We start from the raw sequence: 26677 nt of genomic DNA, 5'->3' as shown, positions 1-26677 counted from the left end.
GCAGGCGATTTTCAGGTGTATTCTGGCTTCAAATGGCAGCCAATTCAGGGCTTTCAGGTCAGGGGTAATGTGGGAGTGCTTTTTTGACCCAGTGATGAGTCTCGCTGCAGCGTTTAGGGAGGCTCTTAGGGGTGCGGTTGTGGTTAGGGGGAGTCCGACTAGTGCGGTGCTGCCGTATTCAATTCGGGGGATGACTATAGCTTGTACTGCGGTTTGGAAGTCTTTGGCTGGGAGGAAGGGTTTAAGTTTTCTCAGAGTATTGATCTGGAAGTTTGCGCCCTTAGTTGCCTTGCTGATGTGTTGCTGCATATTGAGATTGGTGTCAAGTGTAATGCCTAAAGATTTTGCTGAGTCCACGATGGTGGGTTGGACATTGAGTGCAGTTAGGTGTTTAAGCCAGGTTTGAGCAGTGGAGCTCTTAGCTGGAGGTGAGATCAGAAGGAACTCTGTTTTCAGGGCATTGAGTTTGAGGTGATTATCGGCAAGCCAGGATTGGGTACATCTGATTGTTGCGTTCAGGAGCAGGATGTCATTGGGAGATTGTAATTTGAGATAGAGTTGGGTGTCATCGGCGTACATGTGAAAGTGTACATTGGATGCTTGTAGCAAGGTGGTGAGTGGTTCCATGACTAGGTTGAACAGAGTTGGGGATAAAGAGGAGCCCTGGGGGACTCCTAGCGTTACAGGTATTGGCGAGGACATCAGGTTGTTGCTCTTGAATTTCTGCGTCCTGTTGTGAAGAAAGGAAGTGAACCACTTGAGAACAGTTCCAGATAAGCCCATTCTTGTGTTTAGGAGTTCTAGCAGATTCTCATGTTTAACGGTGTCGAATGCTGAAGAGAGATCAAGAAGGATGAGGAGGCAAGTGTCGTTTTGGTCTAGCATTTGAAGTGCTTTGTCAATTATGTGCGTCATGGCCGTTTCAGTACTGTGTCCCGCTCGGAAGCCTGACTGGTGCGGGTTGAGGAGATCAAATTGCTCAATGTGATTAGTCAATTGTAGTTGTGCGCATTTTTCTAGTAGTTTGGCGAGAGTGGGAATATTGGTGATGGGTCGGTAGTTGTTGAGGTCAGAGGGGTCGGCCGTGGGCTTTTTTAGTAGAGGTGTGACTTGACCAACTTTGAGGGAGTCAGGGATGCTTCCTTGTTGGAGAGAGCTGTTGACAATTTTAGTCCAGAGAGGGAGAAGCAGAGGGGTAAAGTCTTTCACTGCGGAGGCAGGCAAGGGGTCCGTGAGGTGATTGGATGGTTTCAGGGTGTTGAGCAGTTTACCAATTTCTTCTTCCGAGTATGTGCCAAAGGTTGACCATGTAGCATTGTTTTTTGGTTCAGCGGTTGCTGGGCACTGGGGTTTGGAATGGAGGCTTGCATCAATAAGGAGATCGCTTTTTATGTTGTCAGTTTTTTGGATAAAGAAAGCAGCGAAGTCTTCACAGGAGGGTGCTTTACTCGCAGTGTTAAGTGGTTGGGGTTGTTCCTTGGATTGTGATCTGATAAGCTCAAATAGTTTTCTCGTTCTGTTTTTTGCCTGGTCGAGCTGGCGGCTGAAGAAGTCTGATTTTGTACGTTTTATTTTCCTGAAGTAGGCGTTTCTCTTTTTCTTCAGGTCTTTTAGGTGCATTGCAGAGGGGGCTGCTCTCCAGATACGTTCAGCCATTCGCATGTCTCGTCTATCCTCATTGAGACTCCCGTCGTACCATGGGTTGGAGATTTTAGTAGTGACTCTTTTCAGCTGCAAAGGTGCAGCCTCATTAATTATTGTGGTCATGGCATTGAGATAGTGGTCAGTCAGGGTTTGAACGTCCGTATCGTCTGTCGGTGGAAGAAGGAGATTGCGCCTGTTGGGGGGCAAAGAGCCTGGGTTGAGTTTTTTCATGTCTCTTTTCCAAACTTTCGGTTTGGGGAATTGAGTCGGGTTGACTTTAACTTTTTCATTGATGAAGAATGTGATAATATGGTGATCTGACCAGTCACAGGGTTGGATGGACTCGAGTAGGATAGAGTCCTCTTTGGAGATGATCAGGTCAAGGATAGAGCCTTTCTCGTGTGTCGGGCTGTTGCATATTTGGGTGAGGTTAAGGGCGTCGAGGAAATTTTTAAGACTATTTACCACCGCGTCATTACGATCGTTCCAGTGGAGGTTAAAGTCCCCAAGGTATATTTGGGTGAGCTGACGCCCGGAATTGGTTGAGATCATATCCATGATTTGTTGGGAAAAGGTGAAGTTGTCCCTGGGAGGGTGGTAAATGCTGTGAAGAGAGCATATCGGTTTGCCCTCACTGATAATGTCGAGGCAGATGTATTCACAGGAATTTGGAGATGGTAGTGAGGTGGAGTTGGCTCTCCGAACAGAGATGTTGTTCCTGTAGATGCATAGTTTTATGTTGCGCGAACTAGACCCGAGGCATCGGATTTCAGAGTGCTTTACATGAGCAAAACATAAAAGAGCAGATCAAGTCAAAGGGAGATATGTGTCTATGATATCTTAAGTGCGACACCAAGGGTGAAACGTGAAACACGGGTGCCCAACATGAGACTTCTTGGCGACAGGGGGCTGATAAGATTCCCATCAGACCACCCATGTGGTGGAGTTTTCGTCATGTGGGAATTTGATGATCATGCCATCCCAGGTCCAACCAAATAGTGTCGGTACGGGAAAAGGTATCATGAAGATATGATCATTGTATGTATCCTAAGGGTGATGAAAACTAAAGGGAAGAGTGCAGTGCTCAAAAGATAATTAAAATTGGCTACCCAAACTACAAAGAATAATCTTTGTACTCGAAGTCCGAGTGTCAAGGATTAAAAGCACGCTAGGTAGTAAGACTACCCTCTAGCGCTGAATAGTGTGGTCATAGTGTGGTCGACATGTTTCAGCCTTCAGGGCATCTAACCCGGCTTTCTTCAGGACCTTGTATGGCTAATCTTGCTACTGTAACTGCAGACAAGACGTCATAGTAAAAAGAAGGACAAACATGCACTTGAAAAGTTACATCCATATAAAACTTAGAATACTTAAGCGTCCACTCGAGGGGAAGTAATAAATCTTCTTCCTATTAAAAAGACCAAAGAGAGAAAATGTTGAAGGCACACAGGCATCACATCAACACCATAGTGCACACACGCGAAGACAACACAGACACAACTGCATAAATAATTTACATTATGCATTCAAGCAAAGCATACTAGCTTAATCACATTGAGAATTTGCCTCAAAAGTGATACTCACCCAGCTTTGTGTGGGTGATAGCCTCACCTCACCCGGCAACCGCTCGGGAGTATGAGGCCCCGCTCTAAGATGTAGAAACAGACACAGTAAGCACACAACTTTACCATGTCTAACCAATCGTTCTACATTCAAAATCCAACAGACATATGGTAGTTGCTACTCTGCCAGGACTGTACCCAAATTCACAACAGAGCCTAAAAGGTGGAAATAAAGTGATGTGGGCAAGACAAGCAAAACCTATTCTCTACCCCTAGGTGAAACTACCTGACTTTAAGCAATTCTAATACTGGCCTCTCGGTCGACCAAAATGTATTGCTATACAGAGATGTACAATGAAATATCTGCCAACACCCCAGAAAACAAGTTATGAGGATAGGGGGCCACATGGGCTCCTATCTCTGAGTTTTACGCGGTTACTTTCTGCTGCTAGGATAGCGAGGTATGCTAAGCCAAACTGTATTCTCATCACATAGAGGAAAAGAGCCCCAGCCGTCCTACCTCTCCGTCGGTGCCTCGGTGTAAAGGCGAGCGGAAGTGGAGGTGAGCTGAGGCGGAAGCTTTCCTCTGTAAAATAGCGCCCCGAGTGGCGCACCCCGCCCCTCGCTAATGTCTCCCACCGGCAGCACCTATTCCAGATTGGCCTTAAACGCCATTGCAGTAAAGGACACATACGAGAAGCAGCTAGTTGCTCGCGCATGCGCTGGTGGATAACACGCACTGCTCATTCGCGCATGCGCTAACAGTGATTACCGCGATCCCTAGTGTTACTGCTGAAAAAGACTCCTAGTCGTGTGGTATTGTGACAGCTTACTCGCGGCAAAAAAGTATATATATACACATATGTGTGTATATATATGCTTGACCATCACGGTCACATGTATGTGAAGTATAAGTCTAAATCCATCTTTGGGAGTCATCTTCTCCATTAACAGCTAGAGGTGTGATTTATTTATATATATATACTTTTTTGCCGCGAGTAAGCTGTCACAATACCACACGACTAGGAGTCTTTTTCAGCAGTAACACTAGGGATCGCGGTAATCACTGTTAGCGCATGCGCGAATGAGCAGTGCGTGTTATCCACCAGCGCATGCGCGAGCAACTAGCTGCTTCTCGTATGTGTCCTTTACTGCAATGGCGTTTAAGGCCAATCTGGAATAGGTGCTGCCGGTGGGAGACATTAGCGAGGGGCGGGGTGCGCCACTCGGGGCGCTATTTTACAGAGGAAAGCTTCCGCCTCAGCTCACCTCCACTTCCGCTCGCCTTTACACCGAGGCACCGACGGAGAGGTAGGACGGCTGGGGCTCTTTTCCTCTATGTGATGAGAATACAGTTTGGCTTAGCATACCTCGCTATCCTAGCAGCAGAAAGTAACCGCGTAAAACTCAGAGATAGGAGCCCATGTGGCCCCCTATCCTCATAACTTGTTTTCTGGGGTGTTGGCAGATATTTCATTGTACATCTCTGTATAGCAATACATTTTGGTCGACCGAGAGGCCAGTATTAGAATTGCTTAAAGTCAGGTAGTTTCACCTAGGGGTAGAGAATAGGTTTTGCTTGTCTTGCCCACATCACTTTATTTCCACCTTTTAGGCTCTGTTGTGAATTTGGGTACAGTCCTGGCAGAGTAGCAACTACCATATGTCTGTTGGATTTTGAATGTAGAACGATTGGTTAGACATGGTAAAGTTGTGTGCTTACTGTGTCTGTTTCTACATCTTAGAGCGGGGCCTCATACTCCCGAGCGGTTGCCGGGTGAGGTGAGGCTATCACCCACACAAAGCTGGGTGAGTATCACTTTTGAGGCAAATTCTCAATGTGATTAAGCTAGTATGCTTTGCTTGAATGCATAATGTAAATTATTTATGCAGTTGTGTCTGTGTTGTCTTCGCGTGTGTGCACTATGGTGTTGATGTGATGCCTGTGTGCCTTCAACATTTTCTCTCTTTGGTCTTTTTAATAGGAAGAAGATTTATTACTTCCCCTCGAGTGGACGCTTAAGTATTCTAAGTTTTATATGGATGTAACTTTTCAAGTGCATGTTTGTCCTTCTTTTTACTATGACGTCTTGTCTGCAGTTACAGTAGCAAGATTAGCCATACAAGGTCCTGAAGAAAGCCGGGTTAGATGCCCTGAAGGCTGAAACATGTCGACCACACTATGACCACACTATTCAGCGCTAGAGGGTAGTCTTACTACCTAGCGTGCTTTTAATCCTTGACACTCGGACTTCGAGTACAAAGATTATTCTTTGTAGTTTGGGTAGCCAATTTTAATTATCTTTTGAGCACTGCACTCTTCCCTTTAGTTTTCATCACCCTTAGGATACATACAATGATCATATCTTCATGATACCTTTTCCCGTACCGACACTATTTGGTTGGACCTGGGATGGCATGATCATCAAATTCCCACATGACGAAAACTCCACCACATGGGTGGTCTGATGGGAATCTTATCAGCCCCCTGTCGCCAAGAAGTCTCATGTTGGGCACCCGTGTTTCACGTTTCACCCTTGGTGTCGCACTTAAGATATCATAGACACATATCTCCCTTTGACTTGATCTGCTCTTTTATGTTTTGTATCTGTAAGACTGGGGAGCGAGCAGACAGGTCAATAAACTGTCCCCCCGACCCTCCACATACCCTGTTGTTTCTTAGTTGCTTTACATGAGCACCAGTTTCATTACAGATGAACACGTTCATTTTTTTTTCTTAGGCATGGGGAGATTAAGTGATTTGCCCAGAATCACAGGATGTTGAGAGTCGTTGCCGAGACTCGAACCCGGTTCCCCAGGTCCGAGGTCGCCCGCTCTAGCCGTAAGGCTACATCCTCTCCCCTACTTCTTTTGGTCTTCCCTTTTTTGTATTTTGTGATTCTTAATGGGTGGTATGGATTAGTACTGTGACCCATGATAATAATCGTTGCTTATATTTAACATCTGTAGCTTAATTTTATTCCCAAGCTTTTTATGCTTTTATGTTCCTCGTATTGGTAAATTGATTTGTTTTATTTGTACGTAACACTGTCTGTTATTGCTGGCAAGGTTTGTGTCATATGAAAACTCAAATATAAAAAGAAGTAAACCAAAATGTGCTGTTGTGTAGTTCTGGCTGTCAGGCCCACTCGTATGAGTCTGGGCCTCTCGCAGATGAATGCACAGGAGCAGGCCTCCTGCTCATCTTACTCATAGCCCAGGATGAAAACGATTTCATACAAACAGTCACCAAAGAGGTATCAACCAGTAGAACATGCTGCCCTAGTTATGGCAAGAGTAAGAGATGGACACTCTGACAGATGGATTACAAAATCCTCAAAATCTGTTTCACTTCCAGGTCGCTGATGAATATCTAAGGAAACAGCACCGTGTTTCAGCTGAACACCACTACAGCAAAGCGGTAAAACTCTTTCAGCTTTTAACAGATGCTCCCTGCGAGCTCCTGCGGGTGCAGTTGGAGAGAGTCGCATTTGCAGAATTCCAGATGGCAAGTGAGTACACATGTAAAATCCAGAAGATTTGAATACTTTTTTGGAGGGGAAAGGGTGCAGCTCAACTTAACAGCATACTATTTGGGGGGCGGGGGTGGAAACCTCAGCCTGTACTTAGACAAGCATTGACAAAGTAGATAGGTTGTGCATTAATGTGCTAACACATGCAAGCACAGTCTTATACAAATTGCACAAACTATTTTTGTTGTGATTTTGCCACCTCTCTCATGCTGTGCCTCATGTCTCTGCCTTTTGTCTTTGTTCCTCAAAGCAGTACTGCTTTTGGTAAATTCCGAAGTATGGCAATAAAAGAAGTGGGCATAGATAGTAGGCAAGGCGCGTGTTTCCTTTGTGCAAGTACAAAGGGGTACTTAATTGGGATGCCATTAACCGTGTTTTGCTTGTTAAATATGGTCACAGCTGCACATTTTTCTGAATAATTGTGAGAAACTATGTTAAAATGTTTATCAATTCGGGGAGGAGGTGGACTGATGATTTTCTTTCCACAAGAGTTGTGCGGCATTAAAATACTTGAAGACCATTGGCATAAGGAGTAGCAGTAGATGACACCTCTTTTAGCTTGAAATAATCCTACAGTCCAATTTTCAAAATTATAATTTGTCGTGCGAGTTCATCTGGTAGAAAGGCTAACTTGCAACGAGCATAGTGTACAGTGGATTTCCTGCCTCCCAAAAACTGCATAGCATTTTAGATTGTCATTCTTTGTTTCAGCAAATAGATATCTACTAGAGAACCGCCCTCTCATTCATCAGAATTCACAGAAATCCTACATTCTACGATTGTGCGACACATGTCCAGTTGCATCTAAATTGCATCAATACAGTGGCCATGTTAGAAAACGGGTGGGAGAATTGTTCGCTTTAATGTGTCTGTCTGCGATAAGAGGATCTGGGCACCAATGTACATTTGAATTTCAGTAAGAAAAATAGTGAGTTACAGACCAAGAGATGCAAGGTAAAAAAAATAAATTAGATAAACTTTGGTGATTGTCTCACGGATGTAGGTTCATTTAGGTTTAAAGTACTTTATTGGAGGCGTACACAGAGAAAAAGAAAAACCTTTAGGCAGTGACATCCGTGCTACAAATTTGGGAGCCCCTCTTATAGCAGTGTTCGACACCCCGCAATTGTTCCAGAAACTGGGCGAGCTCCACACCCATCTGCCTGACAATCATCAACACCTTGAGGTGGCTAAAAGGTCCTCTGTACACACCCCCTGTTTAATAACTGTTCCCCCCAACACCCTCTCCCTCTGCCCCCCCCTCCCCCACCCCCTCAATCCCCCTCCGTCCAGTGCCTCGCTCAGTCAAGTGTACCCCCCAGGTGCAAAGACCGCTAGGTTGTGTATTCGATCGGTGGTGTGATTCTCAATAATCTCAAGTATCTTGGGCAAGTCAATTCCCTAAACTCAGTGGCCAACAATGTATGAAAGGGCTGCCAGAGTTCCTCAAATTGTTCCACATCCCCAGCCATCATAAGGGACAATTTCTCCATGCCCAAGACATGCCATAACCTGTGCAGCCAACCTGTGACGGAAGGGACAGTGGTAGAGCGCCAGTGTATTAGAACATTTTGAATCGCGGAGCCCAGCGCTATGGCAATTTGTCTACCCCTGCGTGATTTCAACGGATACATCAGCCCATTGGGTAATGCCAGAAGGACATATGCCGGGAAGCGGGCAGCTCTATCTCAAAATGGGCATCTATCTCATCAAGCACCTCCTTCCAATAAGGATGCAGTAGCGGGCAGTCCCATAGAATATGAGTCAAAGTGCCTCGTCCATATTCCCTCCAACAGGTGTTGTCAATATGCCTATTCATCTCGTGTAGTCGTTCCGTAGTGTGGTACCAGTAAGTAGACACCTTAGTGAAAGTTTCAGTTAGGCCTACATGATAAGCAGAGTGTCGTGCACAATATGAGACCTGGTCCCATTCCTTGTGGCTCAACGTCCTGCCCAGCTCCCTGTTCCAGCGTTCCCTACCAGGGTTATGATAGTGTGTGGGGGGGGTGCTGCAGCATCTTATAAAGATCTGTGATCAGTTTCGCATCCGAAGTGCGGGTCGCCAACCACCTTTCATACGGTAATAGCTTCCTGTCAGCCGCTTCTCGTACCTATCCTATCCTATCCGACTCTAATAATTGAAATTCCTCCTTGAGACTCTGAAAAGGGAGGACTCCGTCCGCCCCGTACACATGAAAAAGCGCCCTGCAACCAGCCGCACGCCAGTGCGTTAAAGCGCCCGGAGCAGTCCCCGGCGTGAAATCAGGGTTGTCCGCAATAGGCGTAAACGGGGAGGGAAACGTGGTGAGATCATATGCGTGATTGGTAGCGTCCCACACTCGCAATGGGACCTGCGTTACAAAGGATGCATAGAGGTTCGGGGGACGGTGCGCTCTATGCAGGAAGGGCACCTCCTGTAGGGGGCGGCCGCCACCGCCTAGTCCTGAAAGAGCCAGTGCTTGTCCGACTCCCACCGGCTCCATTCCACCAGGTACCTCAGCTGTGCCGCTTGGAAATATTTACGCAAGTCTGGGATACCCAGTCCCCCCGTCTCCGGCGCCAACAAAGAGAGAGCCCTCTTCATCCGGGGTCTACGGCCTTGCCACACAAAGCGGGATAAGGCTGATTGCATTTGCGGAATCTAGCCTTTAGGCGGCTGCAGCGGCAACGCCCGAAACAGGTATAGGATCTGGGGGAGAACCGTCATCTTCACTGCTGCCACTCTTCCCAACCAGGATATCATGCCCTTACTCCATCTCCCCAGTTCCTCTTTAACTTTACTACCCAAAGTTGAGTAGTTGGCTGCCACCGTCGCCTGCAGTGTGGGTGCCAACAGAATACCCAAATACTGGACCTGACTGGCCGACCACTGCATGTGGAAGCGGGTTTGCAATTCCCGTCGCGTCTCGGGCGTAAGGGAGAGATCTAGGGCCGCCGACTTCCCCATGTTCATCTTGAACCCCGCCGCTCGGGAAAAGGCCTCTAGTTCGTCAACGCACGCCGGCAAAGCACGCCTCGGCTCCTCCAAGGTCAATATCACATCATCAGCGTAAAGGCTGACCGTGTGTACATATCCGCCCATTTTCACACCGATCGCATCCGTGTTCTGCCGTACCCTCTGGGCAAAAGGCTCCATATATAAAGCGAAAAGGAGTGGAGACAGCGGGCATCCCTGTCTGGTGCCTCGTTCAATGTTAAACCGCCGAGAGTTGCAACCATTCACCCGAACTACCGCCGACGGGAACCGGTAACAGTTGAATACCCGCGAACGAAATTTCTCGCCAATGCCGACCTTCTCCAGTACCTTCTCTAAATAGGGCCAATGTACCCGGTCGAATGCTTTCTCAGCATCAACCGACAGGAGCATTCTTTCTCCAGCAATCCGCGACGCCTTTTCCAATATATGTACCACTCTCTTGGTGTTATCCACCGTCTGCCTCCCCGGCACAAAACCGGCCTGATCTGATTCCACCAGACCCGGCAAATAGAGCGCCAGTCGGGACGCCAAGATTCCGGTGTACAGCTTGAGGTCAACATTTAAAAGGGAGATCGGGCGGTACGAGCTGCACTGGGCCCTGTCCTTTCCCGGTTTGGGAATGACCGACACCGTAGCTTGTAAAAGATCCGGCGGGATCGCACCTGGTTCGGAAAAAGAGTTAAATAGTTTCGTCAAAATAGGCGCCAGTATGGCGCCAAACGTCTTATAAAAGAGCGCTGAATAGCCGTCTGGGCCAGGGGCCTTACCAAGCTTTAGCCTGGAGATGGTGGCGATAACCTCCTCCGACCGGATCTCCCTCTCCAGATATTCCATTTGGGGCGGTGCCAGGGACGGGAGGGTCACCGAGTCCAGATAGTCCTCAATCCCTTGCGCCCGTAGGTCCTCCCCAGTGTATAGATCATCATAGAAACGGCAGAAGGCATCTGCAATCTGCACGTCGTCCGAGACCAATCTGCCAGCCCCCGTTGCAATCTCTTTCACTCGTTGACGCTCGTGGAGCACCCTGAGTTTGCTCGCCAGAAGGCGACCACATTTGTCCCCCCCCCGTATAGTAAGCATGCCTCAACCGCAGCGCCGCATATTCCGCCCTATCCATATCTAGGGAAGACAGGAGTTTTCTCGCCGCTTTTAATTGCTTCCAGACCCTAGGAGCCCCGTGCGGCGATGCACTTCCTCGAGTTCTTTAACATTCTGCGTGAGTTCTTCTCGCTTCAGCCTCCGATCCCTATTCTCAGCTGAGGAGATTGCAATAAAGTCTCCTCTCACCACTGCCTTAAGAGCCGCCCACTGCGTGGCCGCGTTGTCATTGTGGTCTTGAAAGTCCCTGATCACCTCCGTAACGCGCTGAACCGCCGTTTTCCTATGCAGGAGAGCGTCTCTGAGGCGCAAGGTCCCACGGGGAACCTGGTCAGCCGGCAACGAGAAGGATCCCTCGATTGGTGCGTGATCAGACAAGGAAATGACCCCCATCTCCGATGTCATGGCCAAGACACGGACTGGACCAGTGACCAGCAGGTGATCCAGTCTGGCGTACGTCTTGTGCGCATGAGAATAGAAGGAATAGTCCCGGTTTGCGGGGTGGAAGCCGCGCCAAAGGTCATGGAAATCTAAGTCCGCCATCTGGGACTTCGTCAGCTGTGAAAGTTCACCCGTCTGTGGGGACCGTTGGGCCGACCTATCCATCCCCGAGTCATACACCATGTTTAAGTCACCACCCAAAATAATGTGCCTATCAGGAGACGCTGTTATGTCTGTCAGTGCAGAGCGCAGGAAGCTATCCTGCTGTTCATTCGGGCTATAGATCGTCCCGATGGTGAAGGTCAGGGTCCCTAATTTAAATCTGTGTGCTAAAAGCCTCCCTTTCTGCTCTACGAGTTTATGTAATACCTCCCCCCTAAATGAAGCAGATACTAAAATCGCCACCCCTGCTGTTTTGGTGGTATTCGAAGAGAAAAACTGTGTGGGGAATTTGCGTGAGCGTAATCTATGTCCATCTCATGTAAGTAAGTGAGTCTCCTGGAGGAGACAAATGTCAGCCTGAGTGTTTTCTAACAATGATAGGACTGCCCTCCTCTTAACCGGGTTGTTAAGTCCCTTAACATTAAGGGTCACGACTTTAAGGGACGCCATAGGAAGTCGGACTCAGGAAGCATGCATTGCAAATCCACATCGGGGAGGGCCGAAGCATGAGTCTACACAGTGACATGACCCACACCAGGTCTTCGTGGCAATAGCAAGAGCACTGAACGGACCAACCCCCCTCTCCCCCACCTCCAACCCCCAGCCCCCCTGCCTCCCAACACCCCAACTCGCCCTCCTCCCACTCCCCACCCACCCCCCCAACTCCCCCCCCCCCAACCAGGACCCCCAACATTTCTGAAAAATTGTCCCAGCCCTGTCCTTGCAGACAAGTACGTGGTAAAGTATCGATGTGGACGTCCAGCCAAACCCCTCCATCCTCCACTCCCTCCCTCCCCGCCCCAAAGAAACCTGGCCTGCAATCATCGTAATGCTATGTCGTTCTCCCCCCGGAGCAGTATCACGCTGTCAGCGCAACCCCATCAACCAAGGCAGTATCTCCAGCGGCCGCCTGTATGGCGCTCGCCATGTCGGCCCTGATGGTAGGCGAACTGGGCCGCTGCGGCACCGCTGATGTTCTTCGTCTCGAGACTCTGCGCCAACCATCACCTGAGGTGCGCTGTCTATGCGGCGTGGCTGACTCCTCCTCCTCCGCGGTAATCCCTAACACCTCACATGTGTCCTGCAGGGACCGTAGCTGATGCACCTCTCTGTTCCACTTAAAAATAAGGCGGAAAGGGTGACCCCACGAAAAAGGTGTTTCGTGCTGCCTCAGGAAGTCTGTCGCAATCTTAAACGCTTTCCGTTTTTGGAGTGTGATCACAGACAAATCCTGGTACAAGGCCACCGGGTGCCCCCGGAAGGATAGCGAAGGCGTTTTCCGGGCCTCCGCCATGATTCGCTCTTTCAGTGGAAAGTCAGGAAGGAAGGCCAGAATGTCCGGGGGGGGGGGCATTAGCACGTCTTCTGGGCCCCACTTCATGAGCCCTATCAATCCTGATCGGAAACTCAGCTGTCTCACCCAGTATGTCTCTGAAGAGGTCCCGCAGGTATCCCATGATATCCGCTCCTTCTTCCGTCGACGGAATGCCCCGGACCCGAATGTTATTCCGCCTGGAGCGATTTTCCAAATCCTCCGTATGGGACTGGAGGTCCACCTGCTGGTCCCTCAAGCACAACACCTCTTGCTGCAGTTGTGCGATTTCCTCATCCTGCCGTTGCGTGGAACATTCCGTCATGGCCACTCTCTCTCCCAGGCCGTCCACCTCTCTCCGAATTTCACGGACTTCCCCGGCCACCTCCTGCTTCAACATTTGGAAGTCATCGCGCAATGTGCCGAAGAGCGACTCCAGAAAGGACCTGGTGACCGGTGGTTCGCCTCCGCCCGCCGATTGCGAGCCACTCGCTGCATTCGGTGATGGCTGAATCCTGTCCCCTCTGGCCTGGGACCTACTCAGCATTTCCGGGAGCGTGCGCTCATTTTTCTTGCCACCTCTCTGGCCCGCCATGTGCCCTGGCAGCCAGCTACGGCACCCGCCACCTCCTCCGCCAACCAGGCCCACAGTCTGTGACCACTTGCGCTTCCTCCGGGTGGGGCCGCAAAGGTTGTGCTCGGTGTCTGTCCGGTCGTGCACCACAGAAGGCCCCCACCAACGTCCCCTGTTTAGATAGGGTGCAGGACCCTTGCGCCGTAGTCCATACTCCTCTGCCAACCAGGCCCACAATCTGTGACCACTTGCGCTCCCTCCGGGTGGGGCCGCAAAGGTTGTGCTCGGTGTCTGCCCGGTCGTGCACCACAGAAGGCCCCCACCAACGTCCACTGTTTAGATAGGGTGCGGGACCCTTGCGCCGTAGTCCATACTCCTCCGCAAGGCGTTCACCAGCAATCGGCCACGTGGTTGGCCGCCTAGGGTCCCAGAGACCGCAAGTTCTAGAAGCAAACTATGTTGCAGCCAAGGAGTCTCTCCTCCTAATGTGGCCCACCCAGGCCCACCGCCTGATTCAACCGGGGAGGGGGTGCACCGAAGCTTCGCCTCGAGGCTGTCCACAATGGCTCACGCCCCAGCGCGCCACCAACACTCTGCACAGTCTCCGGCAACCCGCCCCCCCCCCCATCAACGCTCCGGGGGGGAGCCTCACACGCACCCACCTACAATGTCTCACGTGGGGTTTCAGGCGGCTATCACCACACAATGTCCACCATTATTCCCCCAACTGGACGTTCCACGTGCGGAGCGATATGTCCTCTAGTGGTGCGGAAGCCCTCTCAGTATCCCCCCCCCTGCCCCCCCCCCCCCCCGGCACCATAGATCTTAACAGGGGTCAGTCAGCCATTGTTCATGGATCTCGCCGCCACTAATCCACCATGGGCGGTCCCCTCAGCTGCTCCACAGGCTCGTCAATGCTTGTATGGACCCCAGGTCGATCCCGGGTCCCGCAGGTATCCCCCTAACCTGTCGCGGCGGCCTGGCCGGGCTCTGCGCTGCTCCGTGCTCCGACGCTACTCCCGGCCTCCGCCCAAGTCCAGGCCTTTCCTCCGGCCATGCAGGCCGAGTCCAACAAGCGCCACACTCTGCGGAGCTCAGCCGCCGCAGACACCAGCGCCACTCAGGCCTCCGGGCCAGCCACAACTGCTCTTAGCCCCGCCGACGGTCCCTGGGGTCTTCTCGTCGACGTTCCGCCTGAGCCTCCGCACATAGGCCGCAGCCCCGGCCTCGAGTAAAACCTCACCCGCACCGTTCGGCGTAGTCACCCGCCCGCCGTCCGATGACCGGCACCCACTCTCCGGCCTCCGTCGCGGACTTCAGGCTATCTCCCGCTGTGTTACGGGACGTTGCCACCGACCCACAGGGCAATCCGGGTCTGTCTCGTCCAGGCGGCCGCTGCCTCCGATCCCGGGGCCGCTCCCTTCCACTCCCAATCCGCTGCCTGCTGGGCCAACACCGGGCCGATCTCGAGCATGGGCAGAGCACCGCTATGTCCGCTACTTCTCCCACGCCGCTAAGCGCCTTGAGGGGGGAGAACAGGCGGAATTAAGGGCCCAGGAACAGGACGGGGTCGGGAGCTCCGGATGGAAGCGTCTCCCTACTCCGCCATCTTGGCCACGCCCCCGTAGGTTCATTTAAATTATTTCACTTGGTTACAGTTTATTTTATAAAGAAAGTCTCCATGTCTTTGACGAGGTGTTACTTCATTTTTTGCAAAAAAATACCTCTTATTGATGTGGCACCTTGTTTACGTTTATCCAATGTGACTGTACTAACAAGCATTTGCAATGCAATAGGTCTCGCATTTACACAAGTTTGAGCTATTGGCATTGTAAATAACAATGCCTTTTTATGGTTTGGTTTATGAAACATAAATAAAAGGTATTGCCATTTACAATGCCAATAGCTTGAACTCGCTTGTTTAACCATTTCAGGAGGAAACACAAAGATCTGGCTTCGTCCTCCTCTTCGGACTTTTTTTTAGTTGGGCCACTGATTTAGAATGCCATGGTAAATAACGTAGTACTCCTTACTAGATATTACATATCCTTCAAATAACAAGAACTCTTGTCTTCAGAGGATACCTTCAAATGTGCCTCCTGGAGGTCGGCTGCTGCTCAGGGAAGGTGGTCCTTCTGGCCTCTGCTAACAATTCCAATAGGGTTTGAATTTTTACCTGCTTTGAAATCTACAACAGAGGAGATTTAATATGTACAGCTCGAATGATAATAGTATAACGCAAGGAATGTAATAGTGTTATCCCCCTTTCCATGTCTCTATGCTATAATGAAGTACTAGTAGCTTGTGTGCTACTTGTAAACGATAGTGATGTAGGGAGTGGGCATTATTGTGTGCGATAATTGCCCACTGCTTTAATGATGGCACTCAGTTGAAGGCGAGGGGCTCTTAGGAGGTCAAAGGGCACTTGTCTTCATAACAGTGCCAAGTGTTGGGTCACTACCTTTAATATATAGTGTTCGGGAATGTGAGGGAAGCACACGTGTGTGCCTCTTTCTTCCCTGGCACACATTGTGATTTGTGTATACGATGTACAAACATTTATCTCTTGTGACTCACTTGGAAGCAGTACAAAAGGGGGTGGTGATGGACGGAGCATCTGAATCAATCAAACACTCACACCCAGTCAAAAGATCTGGGTTTAATCCATCACCGTTCTTTAGCCCACTCTGCCACCCCAGTTCAGGCATGGCTATATGCAAATCAGTCTGACCCTGTGCCTCATGGGAACAGTCCAGCCCGAACTGCCAAGCAATGTCTTCCCTGGACCGGAAACAAGCTTCCGAGGACCGGTTTCTGGCATTCCAGCCGTCTTCAGCCCGGCTTGCTTGAATCCAGTGGCAAAGTGAGCAAGGGACTCACGTCTGAGTATACCCTGCCACACTTATGGTGGCCAAAAGCGTTACAAAAGGGGGTGGTGATGGCCGGAGCATCTGAATCAATCAAACACTCACACCCAGGCAAACGATCTGGGTTTAATCCATCACCGTTCTTTAGCCCACTCTGCCACCCCAGTTCAGACATGGCTATATGCAAATCAGTCTGACCCTGTCCCTCATGGGAACAGTCCAGCCCGAACTGCCAAGCCATGTCTTCCCTGGACCGGAAACAAGCTTCCGAGGACCGGTTTCTGGCATTCCAGCCGTCTTCAGCCCGGCACAGCACCGTAAGATTTGTGCTATGCAAAAACCTATAGAGGTAAATAAACTCAGAGAATAGTAGGGTGAATCAGTACTTTAATGGGCACTTATCTTACAATAATGCCCTCTCCCATGACCCTTGAGTTCTACAAGGAGCATGCACACTGCTTGTATATTATTTGGCAAACTGGATCATTAAATTAAACTTGACTTGTGATCAGAAGACATCTCCATACACCCCCGTGCTCGAACCCCCCCAATGAGGTGGCACCCTCACCCCTCCCCCTCACTCATCCACAGCCATGTTGAAATGCGTGCCTGACCGAATTAAACTTGACTTGTGATCCAAAGACATCTCCATACACCCCCTTGCCCGAACCCCACAATGAGGTGGCAACCCCCCCCCTCACTCATCCACAGCCATGTTGAAATGCGTGCCTGACTGAAGGAATCAGCAGCGCTGAGACCATTTCTGCTAGGCTCACCCTAGTGAACAAGTAGACCTTTTGCCTGTGCTGACTTGTAATGTGCGTGCATATTGGAATAGGCTGAAGTATTGTATACAGTTCGGTATGCACTAAATATATATCTAAAAATATATTCACCCCTACCTGGCTGGACATGTAGGGTAGCTGCTGAAGGCGTAAATAGACCAACGTTATCATCCTAGCAAGTTGGATCAGCCTTTCATCCTTACTAGGTTGGCGATTGATTGAGTTAGGAAATAGTAATCTCTGTTTATACAGCCCTTCCATACCCGAAGTTTGAACGCTTTTTTAGAACACTTTGCTGAAATGATTCAGGTGCAGTAGTCTTTTTTTAATAATGCGGCTGCAACTTCAACGACGTGATAATGTGAATTTTTATAATGTTTCTGATGGTATTTTAAATTGATGGCATTTTATCTCATTTTGTCCCTGTGTTCGGAAACCTATCTCCGGTACACCGTTGCCATGTTTTATGGCATTGCAATTCCATGCACGAGATGAAGCAAGTGAGGTCTCCCGGGCCCTGGCAGTGATTCTTTTTCCCCGTGGTTTGTTTTTGATGGGTTTTTTTTGTTCGTTTGAGGCGAATCTCTCTTTGAGATGTTGTGAGGGCTGCTTTATGCTGGCATCAATTGCAGGCGTGCCGTAAATGACGGCCCCTCTACGCCGAGCCCATTAGAGCCCACTCTGATATCAAAGCTGGAGCCTCATTTGTGAGGCCTGAACAACCTCTTCAGCAAACACCAGGAAGAGGCTGAAGGTGGGAGAGCGGGGGAGATACTCTCCCCTGCTACTGTGTCTGCCGGCAGATGCTGGGAGGGAGAGTCCGGCCGGGGTGGGTGGTGGGAGAGCTGCACTCCCCGTGCCCCCTGCGCCTCCGCTCTCCATGCCTGCTTCACAGCTGTGGTGAAGAATGTTCTTATCTGTTTGTTAAAATAAATGAGCAGATAAGAAAAGTTCTTTACCACAGCTGTAAAGCAGGCCACGGTGTCAGGAGGGGCTGTCCGAAAAACGGACAGTGTGGCACCCAAATACACTCCTTTCCATTGGGAAGCCAGCGTTTACCATAAACGCTGACGCTACCCAATGGAAAGGAGGGGCGGGGCGGGGCTTAGAGTCCCCTTTTTCTAACAAAATCTCTCGCAGCGGCGGGGTTGCTTTGCTGCCACGCCCACGCCTCTGCAAGACCTAAAACAATGAGTACTTGTTCGCAAGTTTTCTTTTGATTTCCAATCTCTGAGCAGTCCAACCCTTCTCTTCCTTGCAATTGCTTCTCCTACCTGATCCAATTTGTGTCCAAGTCATTCTTACCAAGCGTCACCCATTAATTATTTAGGGGCCACTGCATAGAACACCACAATATGAAAATGACATGCCCCTCATGACCCTAAGAAGGTTCACAAATTTCGTCCAGAGAAGCTTTCACTCGAGCCGTGCTCCATGAATTTGCCCTTAGTGAAGGAAAACCTCTGCAAGTTATACTGAATCAGGCTGGCCATGCTATTGCTGCCCCACACAGCAGGACAAGGTATTTGTCACATTTCAACATGCATGATAGGTGAGGGCCTACAGGAGTGCAACAAGTGCTTTTTTAATGCAACACACAACTTTTGTCTAGTCAAATTCTGTAGGAAGGATGATCAGCATGTGGGCAGAAACAAAGCCCTTCTCTCTAGAGTTCATCTTAAAGCTGGTACAGTGTGATCTGACAAACCATCCTCTAAATCGGTCTCTAGTGATGCAGGTACTTTATTCTAAAGAAAGGTATAATGCATTCCTTTGAAGAAATTGGGTGTATTATATGGTGTAGTTGTGCAACCTCACTGTGTAGTACACTTACACCTTTAGGGACCTTAGGTTTCATCTGTCAAACCCTCCACTCAGTCCGGGCTAGCTGTGGCACTGAGTAGAAGGCTTACACAGTGGAACAAAAGTAGAGCATTTTAGCAGCACCAAACAATTGAAAAGGAAATAAACACAACACACAAGAAATCCAACACCAATTTATAAAAATAGACAGGTTTTTTTTTTTATGACACTTGAGACACGAGAACGAAAAAGATCCCCTGGAGGGGTCCGGAGATCTAGATTTTACAAGCAATGCTAAATCAAAGCAATTTCATCCAACCATGAGCAAGTCTTGGCAAAGTCAACAAATTGGGCACTTAGAAATGTTTTCACTGAAAACGTAGGTAAGTGTCAGTGCGGTTGGTTAGAAGTACTTGGGGCGACCAATTCCGGTAGGGAGATAGTCCGGGAGACCAGCAAGGTCCTCAAGAACAGTTACCCTCACAGAATAAGCAGTCAGGGAGACCAGCAAGGTCCTCAAGAACAGTTACCCTCACAGAATAAGCAGCCCGTCAGCCATTCCAGGCTCTTTATCCGTGTTGCAATGAATTCTTATGGAGTGGTCGTGCTGCAAAGGACGAAGGATGCTGAAGATGCTCTAAGGATGTTGTAGATGCGATGCAATGCAATCAACGAGGGTCTTCCTACAAGGGATTCCTTGGTCCACAAAGATGATGATGAGGAGGTCCTGTGTGCAGATTCAACGCTCCAAAAAGTCCTCTCCAGTCTGGCTGAAGTGGAGTCGCCATTGAACTACCAGTCACCAGTTGTCGCTGCCGCAGCCCAATCCTTCTTGGGACAATAACTCGACTTCTGAGGGTCCCAACAACTTTTCTACAGCACTCCCAGGTTCATCCAACTCAGATGCAACTCTGTGCTTTGGGTCTTAGTCCTTGGTGCTGCACAGCGGCGGTGGTAGCAGATTGAAGACTTTGAGCTATCAACTTGCCCCAACAGGATTCTTCAGCTGTTGTGGCCCTGTGCTATGAACAGGAGGCCAGTCGGCTGGCACTTGGATTCTCTTTGCTTAACTGGGCTCCGGAGACAACTCCTCTTTGAGAAGGACATGGCAGGCACAGTTCCTCTCTTCCCTAGCCACCAGGTGCAGCAGATGTAGTCTTCGATGGTGCAGTTTCTCTTTGCTGGTCCCTCGGTGCCGCAGGGTAGTCCTTCTTCGATCCTTGTTCCAAGTCGATCGAGATCAGAGGTCTGGGTTCCAGGGCTGCCTCCTTTGTGCTCAGAAAGTGCCCTCAGAGCAGAATGCATTTGGTAGCTAAAGGGCTACCAGGCTCCCTCCCACCTAGTGACCACTTCCTGTGGAGTATGTCATCTGGCTATTCCAGGATACACCGTTCTGCCTACTCCCAAGATGACGAGACCCCTCTCTCTGCATTCAGACCTCCCCAGCTCAACCTGGGTGTGGGCTACCTCAGGGCTTCACACCCCTGGGGAACCTGGTTTTGCAACTCGTTTATCGTCTCTGGTCCCCATGCCAGCCTGTTTACCCACACATTGGGTAAGCCCTCCCCTGGCGTTTCACATCCGCTCTTCAAAGGCAGCTTCAACTTTGAAGCCTGCCTTTTGGGCTAACATCTAAGTGACTTCCTGCAAGAGGGAGGTGACACCTCCCTGAACTGCAATCCCTCATTGTTCTGTTTGTTGGGTGTCATTGGCACGTCTCTCCAGGAGGGCACAAAGCTGTCTTGTGGAGCAGGCTCCATGTGTGTCCGGGAAGGCACAGGAGTTTTTAAAGGCAACAAAGTGGCGGATTTGCTAAAGTTGTACACAGCAACAAGTTACATTAATTTTGACTTTAGATATGTTATGTTATATTCATTTTGTACAGAGCACGGCTACCCAACAAGGGTTTCCTAGCGCTAAAACCTGACAGAAGGAAAGAAAAAAGAAAAAAGTTAGGGTATACAGATAAAAGGCAATTATTGATTAAATAACCAAGTTTTTAGAAGTTTACGAAAATTAAAATATGAACTTTCGTTGCGAAGTGCAATGGGAAGAGAATTCCGCATGGATGGACCAAGGCAAGCAAGCGAGCGACCTCCCATTCTTGTAAGTTTAATCCTAGGCACCAAGACTTTACCCTGAGTAGTCGATCGTAATAAGCGAGGGGGTTGGTAAGATTGAACTAAGGTTTGCAGATATTTAGGAGCAGAGCCAACCTTGATTGTATACATATACCTCAGGGCCTTAAACTTAACACAGGTTTCAACCTTAAGCCTTTGAAGATTACGCAGAATACTGGAGGTAGACATTTTTGAAAGCTGACAGAGCAGCCTGGCAGCAGAGTCTTGTACCACCTGGTGCCTCCGCATGACATTCTTATTTGAACCCAAATAAAGAATGTTTCGTAGTCCAATCTAGATGTCACAAGCGCCTGGACAACGGTTTTTTGAGTGGAGACCGGGAGCATCCAGATAATGTTTTTTAAAACCATTTTAAAATGGGGAGACAGGTAGCTGCTACCTTTACTGCTTCCTGCTCCATATATATTTTGTCGTCAAAGATGACTCCCAAATTACAGACATGATCAGAGGGCTGGGGTAAAACACCCATTTTACTCGGCCAGTCCTGGGGGCCCCAAAGATTTTTAATTTTACCCAGAATTAGGACCTCCGTTTTTTCACCGTTAAGCTTAAGTAGATTTGCTTGCATCCAGGATGCAATATTCCTCAAGCCGGCCTGAAAATCTGAAGTTCCAGACATCTTCTCCGTAGGCAGGGAAAAGATGATTTAGGTATCATCTGCATAAGAAAAAAGGCACAACCCAGCCTCCTCTGCAATTGTCGCCAAATGTTTAACATGCAAATTGAACAACGGAGGACTTAGGATTGGACCTTGGGGTACCCCATACGGAAAAATGTGAATTTTGGAAGTGGCTCTAGATGAAAAGACTTGAAATGTCCGTTTGGCGAAAAAAGATGAAAGCCAACCGAGTGCTGACCCGGTGATGCCAAGGGATTGCAAGGATTTAATTAGCACGGTGTCAAATGCAGCGCTCAAATCGAACAATATAAGAACCACAGTGTCCCCCAAGTCCAGTCGTTGTCGTAACATGTCTGATACTCCAAGAAGAGTTGTTTCAGTAGAATAACCGGCCCTAAAGCCAGATTGAGAGGAATGTAGAAAGTCAGCAGCTTGAGTTAGTTGTAAGTTAACATGCTTTTCTAAAATTTTGGAGTACGTTGGAAGTAAAGAAATAGGCCTAAAGTTATCTAGCTGGGCTGAATCAGCATAGGCCTTCTTTAAAAGGGGAAGGACCATGGCAATTTTCCAATCGGTGGGACGATGGCTTCTTGAATAGAGGCATTAAGTAGCTGCATAATTAACATGAGAGATGGTAATTCCAACTGCTGCAGCACAGATACAGGGATAAGATCACGGGGAGAGCCAGATGTAATACTATTTAAATTCTTTTTAAAGGAATTCATGTCAAAAAGTGCCCAGGTTTCTAAACTGGTGGAATCCTCCACCCTATGGGCTGACTCGGTCGTTGAAGGCGACATAACAGATGTCACTGGCTGAGTATTTTGCAATGAAGAATATATTTGTTCTACTTTATCCACAAAATAGGTAGCACGATTATCACATTGTTGCTCATTTAAAATAGGTGGCAGTGAATGTGTGTCAGAGCCAGCAACTTTTTTTTCACCATAGTAACCAGGGTATGTGAACAATTTTGGGCTTTAGAAATGGTGGAGGAGACCTAGTCCTTCCTAGCTAATTTACAGAGAGCTTGATAGTGTTTTAGAGCTGGCTTGTATTTTATTTTAGAGTCCTGCGTATAATTCCCCCTCCAACTTCTTTCCTGAGCTTTACATTTGGTTTTTCCATTTCTAATTGCTCCGTAAACCAAGGGGCTGGAGGATGGCGATTGAAAGTTTGTTTAGTAGATAGTGGGAGACCTTACTCAATTGCGTTAAAAATCCATTCATGTATTATATTCAATGAGGTAGCTGACATGTGATCAATAGTGGGGACACTATTAACAAGAAGTTTATTAAGGTCAAAGTCAAAAGACCTTATATAGCGCACATATCACCGTTAGGTCAAGGCTTCCATGTCCAATTTACTCCAATTCTGAGATTTTTGAGGAGTACTAACGGTGGCTACAATAGGAGGTACAAGAAAAGTGCAGTAAAATGTAACTGCAAAGTGGTCTGACAAACATAAAGGAAGAGCAGGGTCGCACTGAAGACCAGATAAGTTGGAAAAAATGGGGTCTAACAGATGGCCAGCAATATGTGTAGGGCCAGTATTACAAAGTAAGAGATTTAGTGCTACAAAATCAGCAATCAATGTACCGCTGAGTGTACATTCAGATTTATCGAGATATAAATTAAAATCACCCAGAATGGTGAAATTTGCCACTTTAAGAAGATGAAGAGTTTTTTGCAGAGCTGCTTCACAGCTAGGAAAAGGTAAAACTTCCAATTTACATTGGTAGGATTTGTCATAGATTATGGCAATTCCTCCGCCCTTCCCATAAGCTCTATCCCTTCTAACTATGGCATAGTTAGATGGTAAGGCTAAAGCTACATCAGGACCGGAGCTAGTGTGTAGCCATGTTTCAGTTAAAAAGATGGCGTCTGGATTTTCACTATTTAAAAGATCGAATATGTCCATCTTATGTTTGGGGAGGGAGCGACAATTAACATTCCAGAATGTAAAGGCTTTGTTAGTGGAGTTCTTACCCCCTAGGTGGAGGGGTATTTGAAGTCTTGCTTATCTTACCTTTGGGAAGTGCTGTGCAGAACATAAAATTGCACCAAAGGCAGCAAAAAGCATTATTTAACAAGAGACTAACATTACAATCGGGATCGATATTAGAGCGATATTTCAGCAATTGTTCAGTGGAATTGTCCCGGAAGGGCACGGACAGGCGCAGAAGGGCTTGCCTTTGGCACGCCGCTGGCGTGCCCACTCACTGCTCATTTAAATAGTAGATGAGCAGGGCGGCTTAATGTAATGAGTTGTTTAATACTTTGAACTGCCCACTTTGATCGCACCATTCAGGAGGTAGCACAGCTGAGGGATCAGCGTGTAACTGTGTACTTGCCAATTGGGTGATCTGGTCTTTCCACATTAAAAACGTTACTTAAACACATGTTCAGGGGAAGTGATGCTTTTGCCATTGTTTCCAATGGCAAAGTCGGGCTAGCTGTTTACGACTGCTCTACCAGTCCGCTGTTGTAGGCTTGAGGACTTGTTTTAATTGGGGCAATCCAGATGGCAAGAGTGATGGAAGCACTGGTGTTCCCCTAGAACGTACATGCCCTAGGTACCAGGGTACCATCTACTACGGACTTACAGGTAGGTTTGCCATTTCCAATTGGGTACAGCCAATTCAACATACATATTAGGGTCATGGCACTGCCACCGAGGTCTAGTTAGCAGGCCTCAGTGCACTCTTGAGTCGAAAAACTAGCAGCTCCAATAGAAAAACTTGAGTTGACCATACAAAAGAATAATTTCCTAGCACTTCCCTATTTTGCATCTCCACAGAGGGCAAAGACAGTAAATCTTTTAGCGAAAAAGATGTTTGCATTTGGTCTTGAACTCTACTGCTGCCCAAATATCAGGCAAGGAAGCAGTTCACTCTTTGGTCGCTGCTTGTTAATCTCTCCGCAGGGCTAATATTTGGTCATCCGGATCAGTTGTCCTCTTCCAGTGAACAGATGATGTGAAAGCTTGACCTTATTTTTCACAATGTGGTTTCAAATGTTTGTGACTTTCCTAAAGGCTGGGTCTGGGTAGACTTACCCAGACAATCCTGAATTCTTGTCCCAGAAGAATTTCAGGAATCAGAAAAACGTTATTGTAAAAATTCACTGTCCTCCTTAGGGTGGTCTTCCCCCAACTTTTTGCATGCTTATTTTTGCTGTATATTTTGTTGGCTTGAGCACTCTGAGCACTTACCACTGCTAACCAGTGCTAAAGTGCATGTGCTCTCTCCTCGAAACATGGTAACATCGGGATATACCTGTTTGGTATATTTAGTTTACTTATAAGTCCCTTGTAAAGTGGTATACCATATACCCAAGGCCTGGGATGCTTGTTTCCAGTCCTTGGAGTACCTGTCTTGGCAGTTCGGGCTGGACTGTTCCCATGGGGCACAGGGTCAAGACTGATTTGCATATGACTGGGTCCAAATTGGAATGGCATGGTGAGCAAAAAAACGATGGATTTAGGCCCAGATCTCTGACTGGGGTTAATGTATGACATTGTTCTGCATTCTGTCCATCACTTGTTGTTTTTGCACTACTGGGCCTACAGCACTGATTCTGCCACCCACACAAGTCGCCTTTCAAACCTGCCTCAGGCCTGCCATTGCAAGGCCTGTGTGTGCAGTTTAATGCCACTTTGACTTGGCATTTAAAACCACTTGCCAAGCCTTAAACTCCTCTTGTATTACACAAAGGTCACCCCTAGATAGCCACAAGGGCAGGGTGCTGTGTTAGTAAAAGGTAGGACACGTACTTTTAGGTTTTACATGTCCTGGTGGTGACAAACAGCTACATTTGTTTTCCAATACTATGAGGCCTACTCCTCTCATAGGCTAGCTTTGGGAATTCCTTAAAACATTTTTAAGCTGTAATTCCTGATAAGAAAGAAGTAGCTGGCCCATGTTTTATATTTTTGGATAAATCCTCTTTAGTGGTAAAGTTGGATTGACATTACTATTTAAAATTTGTAGAAACTGTACAAGATATGCTCCACCCACTAAGCGGGGTCCCCAAAGTGCACAGCGTGATGTCCGGTTGATGGAGTAGTCCATCAACCAGACATCACGCTGTGCACTTAGGGGACCCTGCCCAGTGGGTGGCGCATATCTTGTCATCTTTCTACTTATGCCTGTAAATCAGTGTGCTATACCCGATCTCCACACATCATCCTAATAAACCTTCAAAGGAACATTTAAACTTTGTCTCTACACTTTGGTGTGCATGAACCACCATCCAATACTGTTATAAAGTGGACATTTCTCTGTTCTTAACTTTGCTCTGTGTGCCTGCAGCCAGTCTCCAATACACTTCTGAGCTGGGTGAAAGCTACACTTTGTGCATTCCCTGTACACAGCCAAAAACACAGGAAGGGTGGGTGTGACAGAGTACTCATCTACATTCTGATAGCCTTCCTGGGCAGGTAGGGGGAGAGGGAGCTCACATTTACATCTGAGTGTCTTGTCCCCACACAAATGACTGATTACTCCTCACAGATAGCCTGACCGACAGTGCTGGGGTTAAAAGGAACCTGTGCACTTCAAGGAGCGGCTTTGAAGTGATCCACCATTTCAAAGGCACATTTGGGAAGAAGTACTGTGGCTCTGACCCTACCAAATCGGTACACTACTGGACTTGGGAAGGACTCTAGTGGAAAGACTGCTGTGCTGTAAGGACTGACACTTAACCTTGACTGACTGTCCTAAGGAACTGCTTCTTTGCTTTGCTGAGCTGCTCTGCTGCCAGCTGATCTCTGCCCTGCTGAGGACAAGGACTGAAGCCATCTCACTTGAACCCAGAGGGACTCAAAAGGCTTGTTGGCTTCCCTCCTGTTTTCTTAAGTCTCAGGGACCCAAAAGACTTCCGGCAATCCTGCTGGTGTTGCTGGGCTCTGTAATCTGTGAGTCCCACCCTTGCCTGAGGTGCCCCCTCCCGTCCTGGGCCTCAGAAATGGGTTCTACAGCTGTTTGCCAGAAAACAGACGGGTTGTCACCTTTGCGCTGATCGGAATCAAGGCATCGCCCTTCGATGCCAATGCAGAGGCTATTCGACAGCGGTTCTACAGCCTGTACAGCCCGACGACGTTCTGTGAGGCTCGATGAGGATGCATTGCCTGCATCGCCTGCATCTCAACCGAGCTCG

At 48.3% G+C, this 26677-nt stretch overlaps 1 protein-coding gene across 4 annotated transcripts in view; it reads left to right on the top strand.

The window, feature by feature from the left end:
- EDRF1 (erythroid differentiation regulatory factor 1) overlaps positions 1-26677 on the top strand; it is a 346290-nt gene that overhangs the window by 255246 nt on the left and 64367 nt on the right. For all 4 annotated transcript variants that reach the window (XM_086922577.1, XM_086922576.1, XM_086922575.1 and 1 more), the window contains one exon: positions 6565-6718. In XM_086922577.1, coding sequence (XP_086778703.1) covers positions 6565-6718 — 154 coding nt within the window. The remainder of the gene's footprint in view (positions 1-6564; positions 6719-26677) is intronic.

Source organism: Lissotriton vulgaris, chromosome 5, assembly GCF_964263255.1.
Source record: "Lissotriton vulgaris chromosome 5, aLisVul1.2, whole genome shotgun sequence".
NCBI lineage: Eukaryota > Metazoa > Chordata > Amphibia > Caudata > Salamandridae > Lissotriton > Lissotriton vulgaris.
The sequence above is the reverse complement of the archived record's forward strand: the minus strand, read 5'-3'. Positions and strand labels throughout refer to the sequence as shown.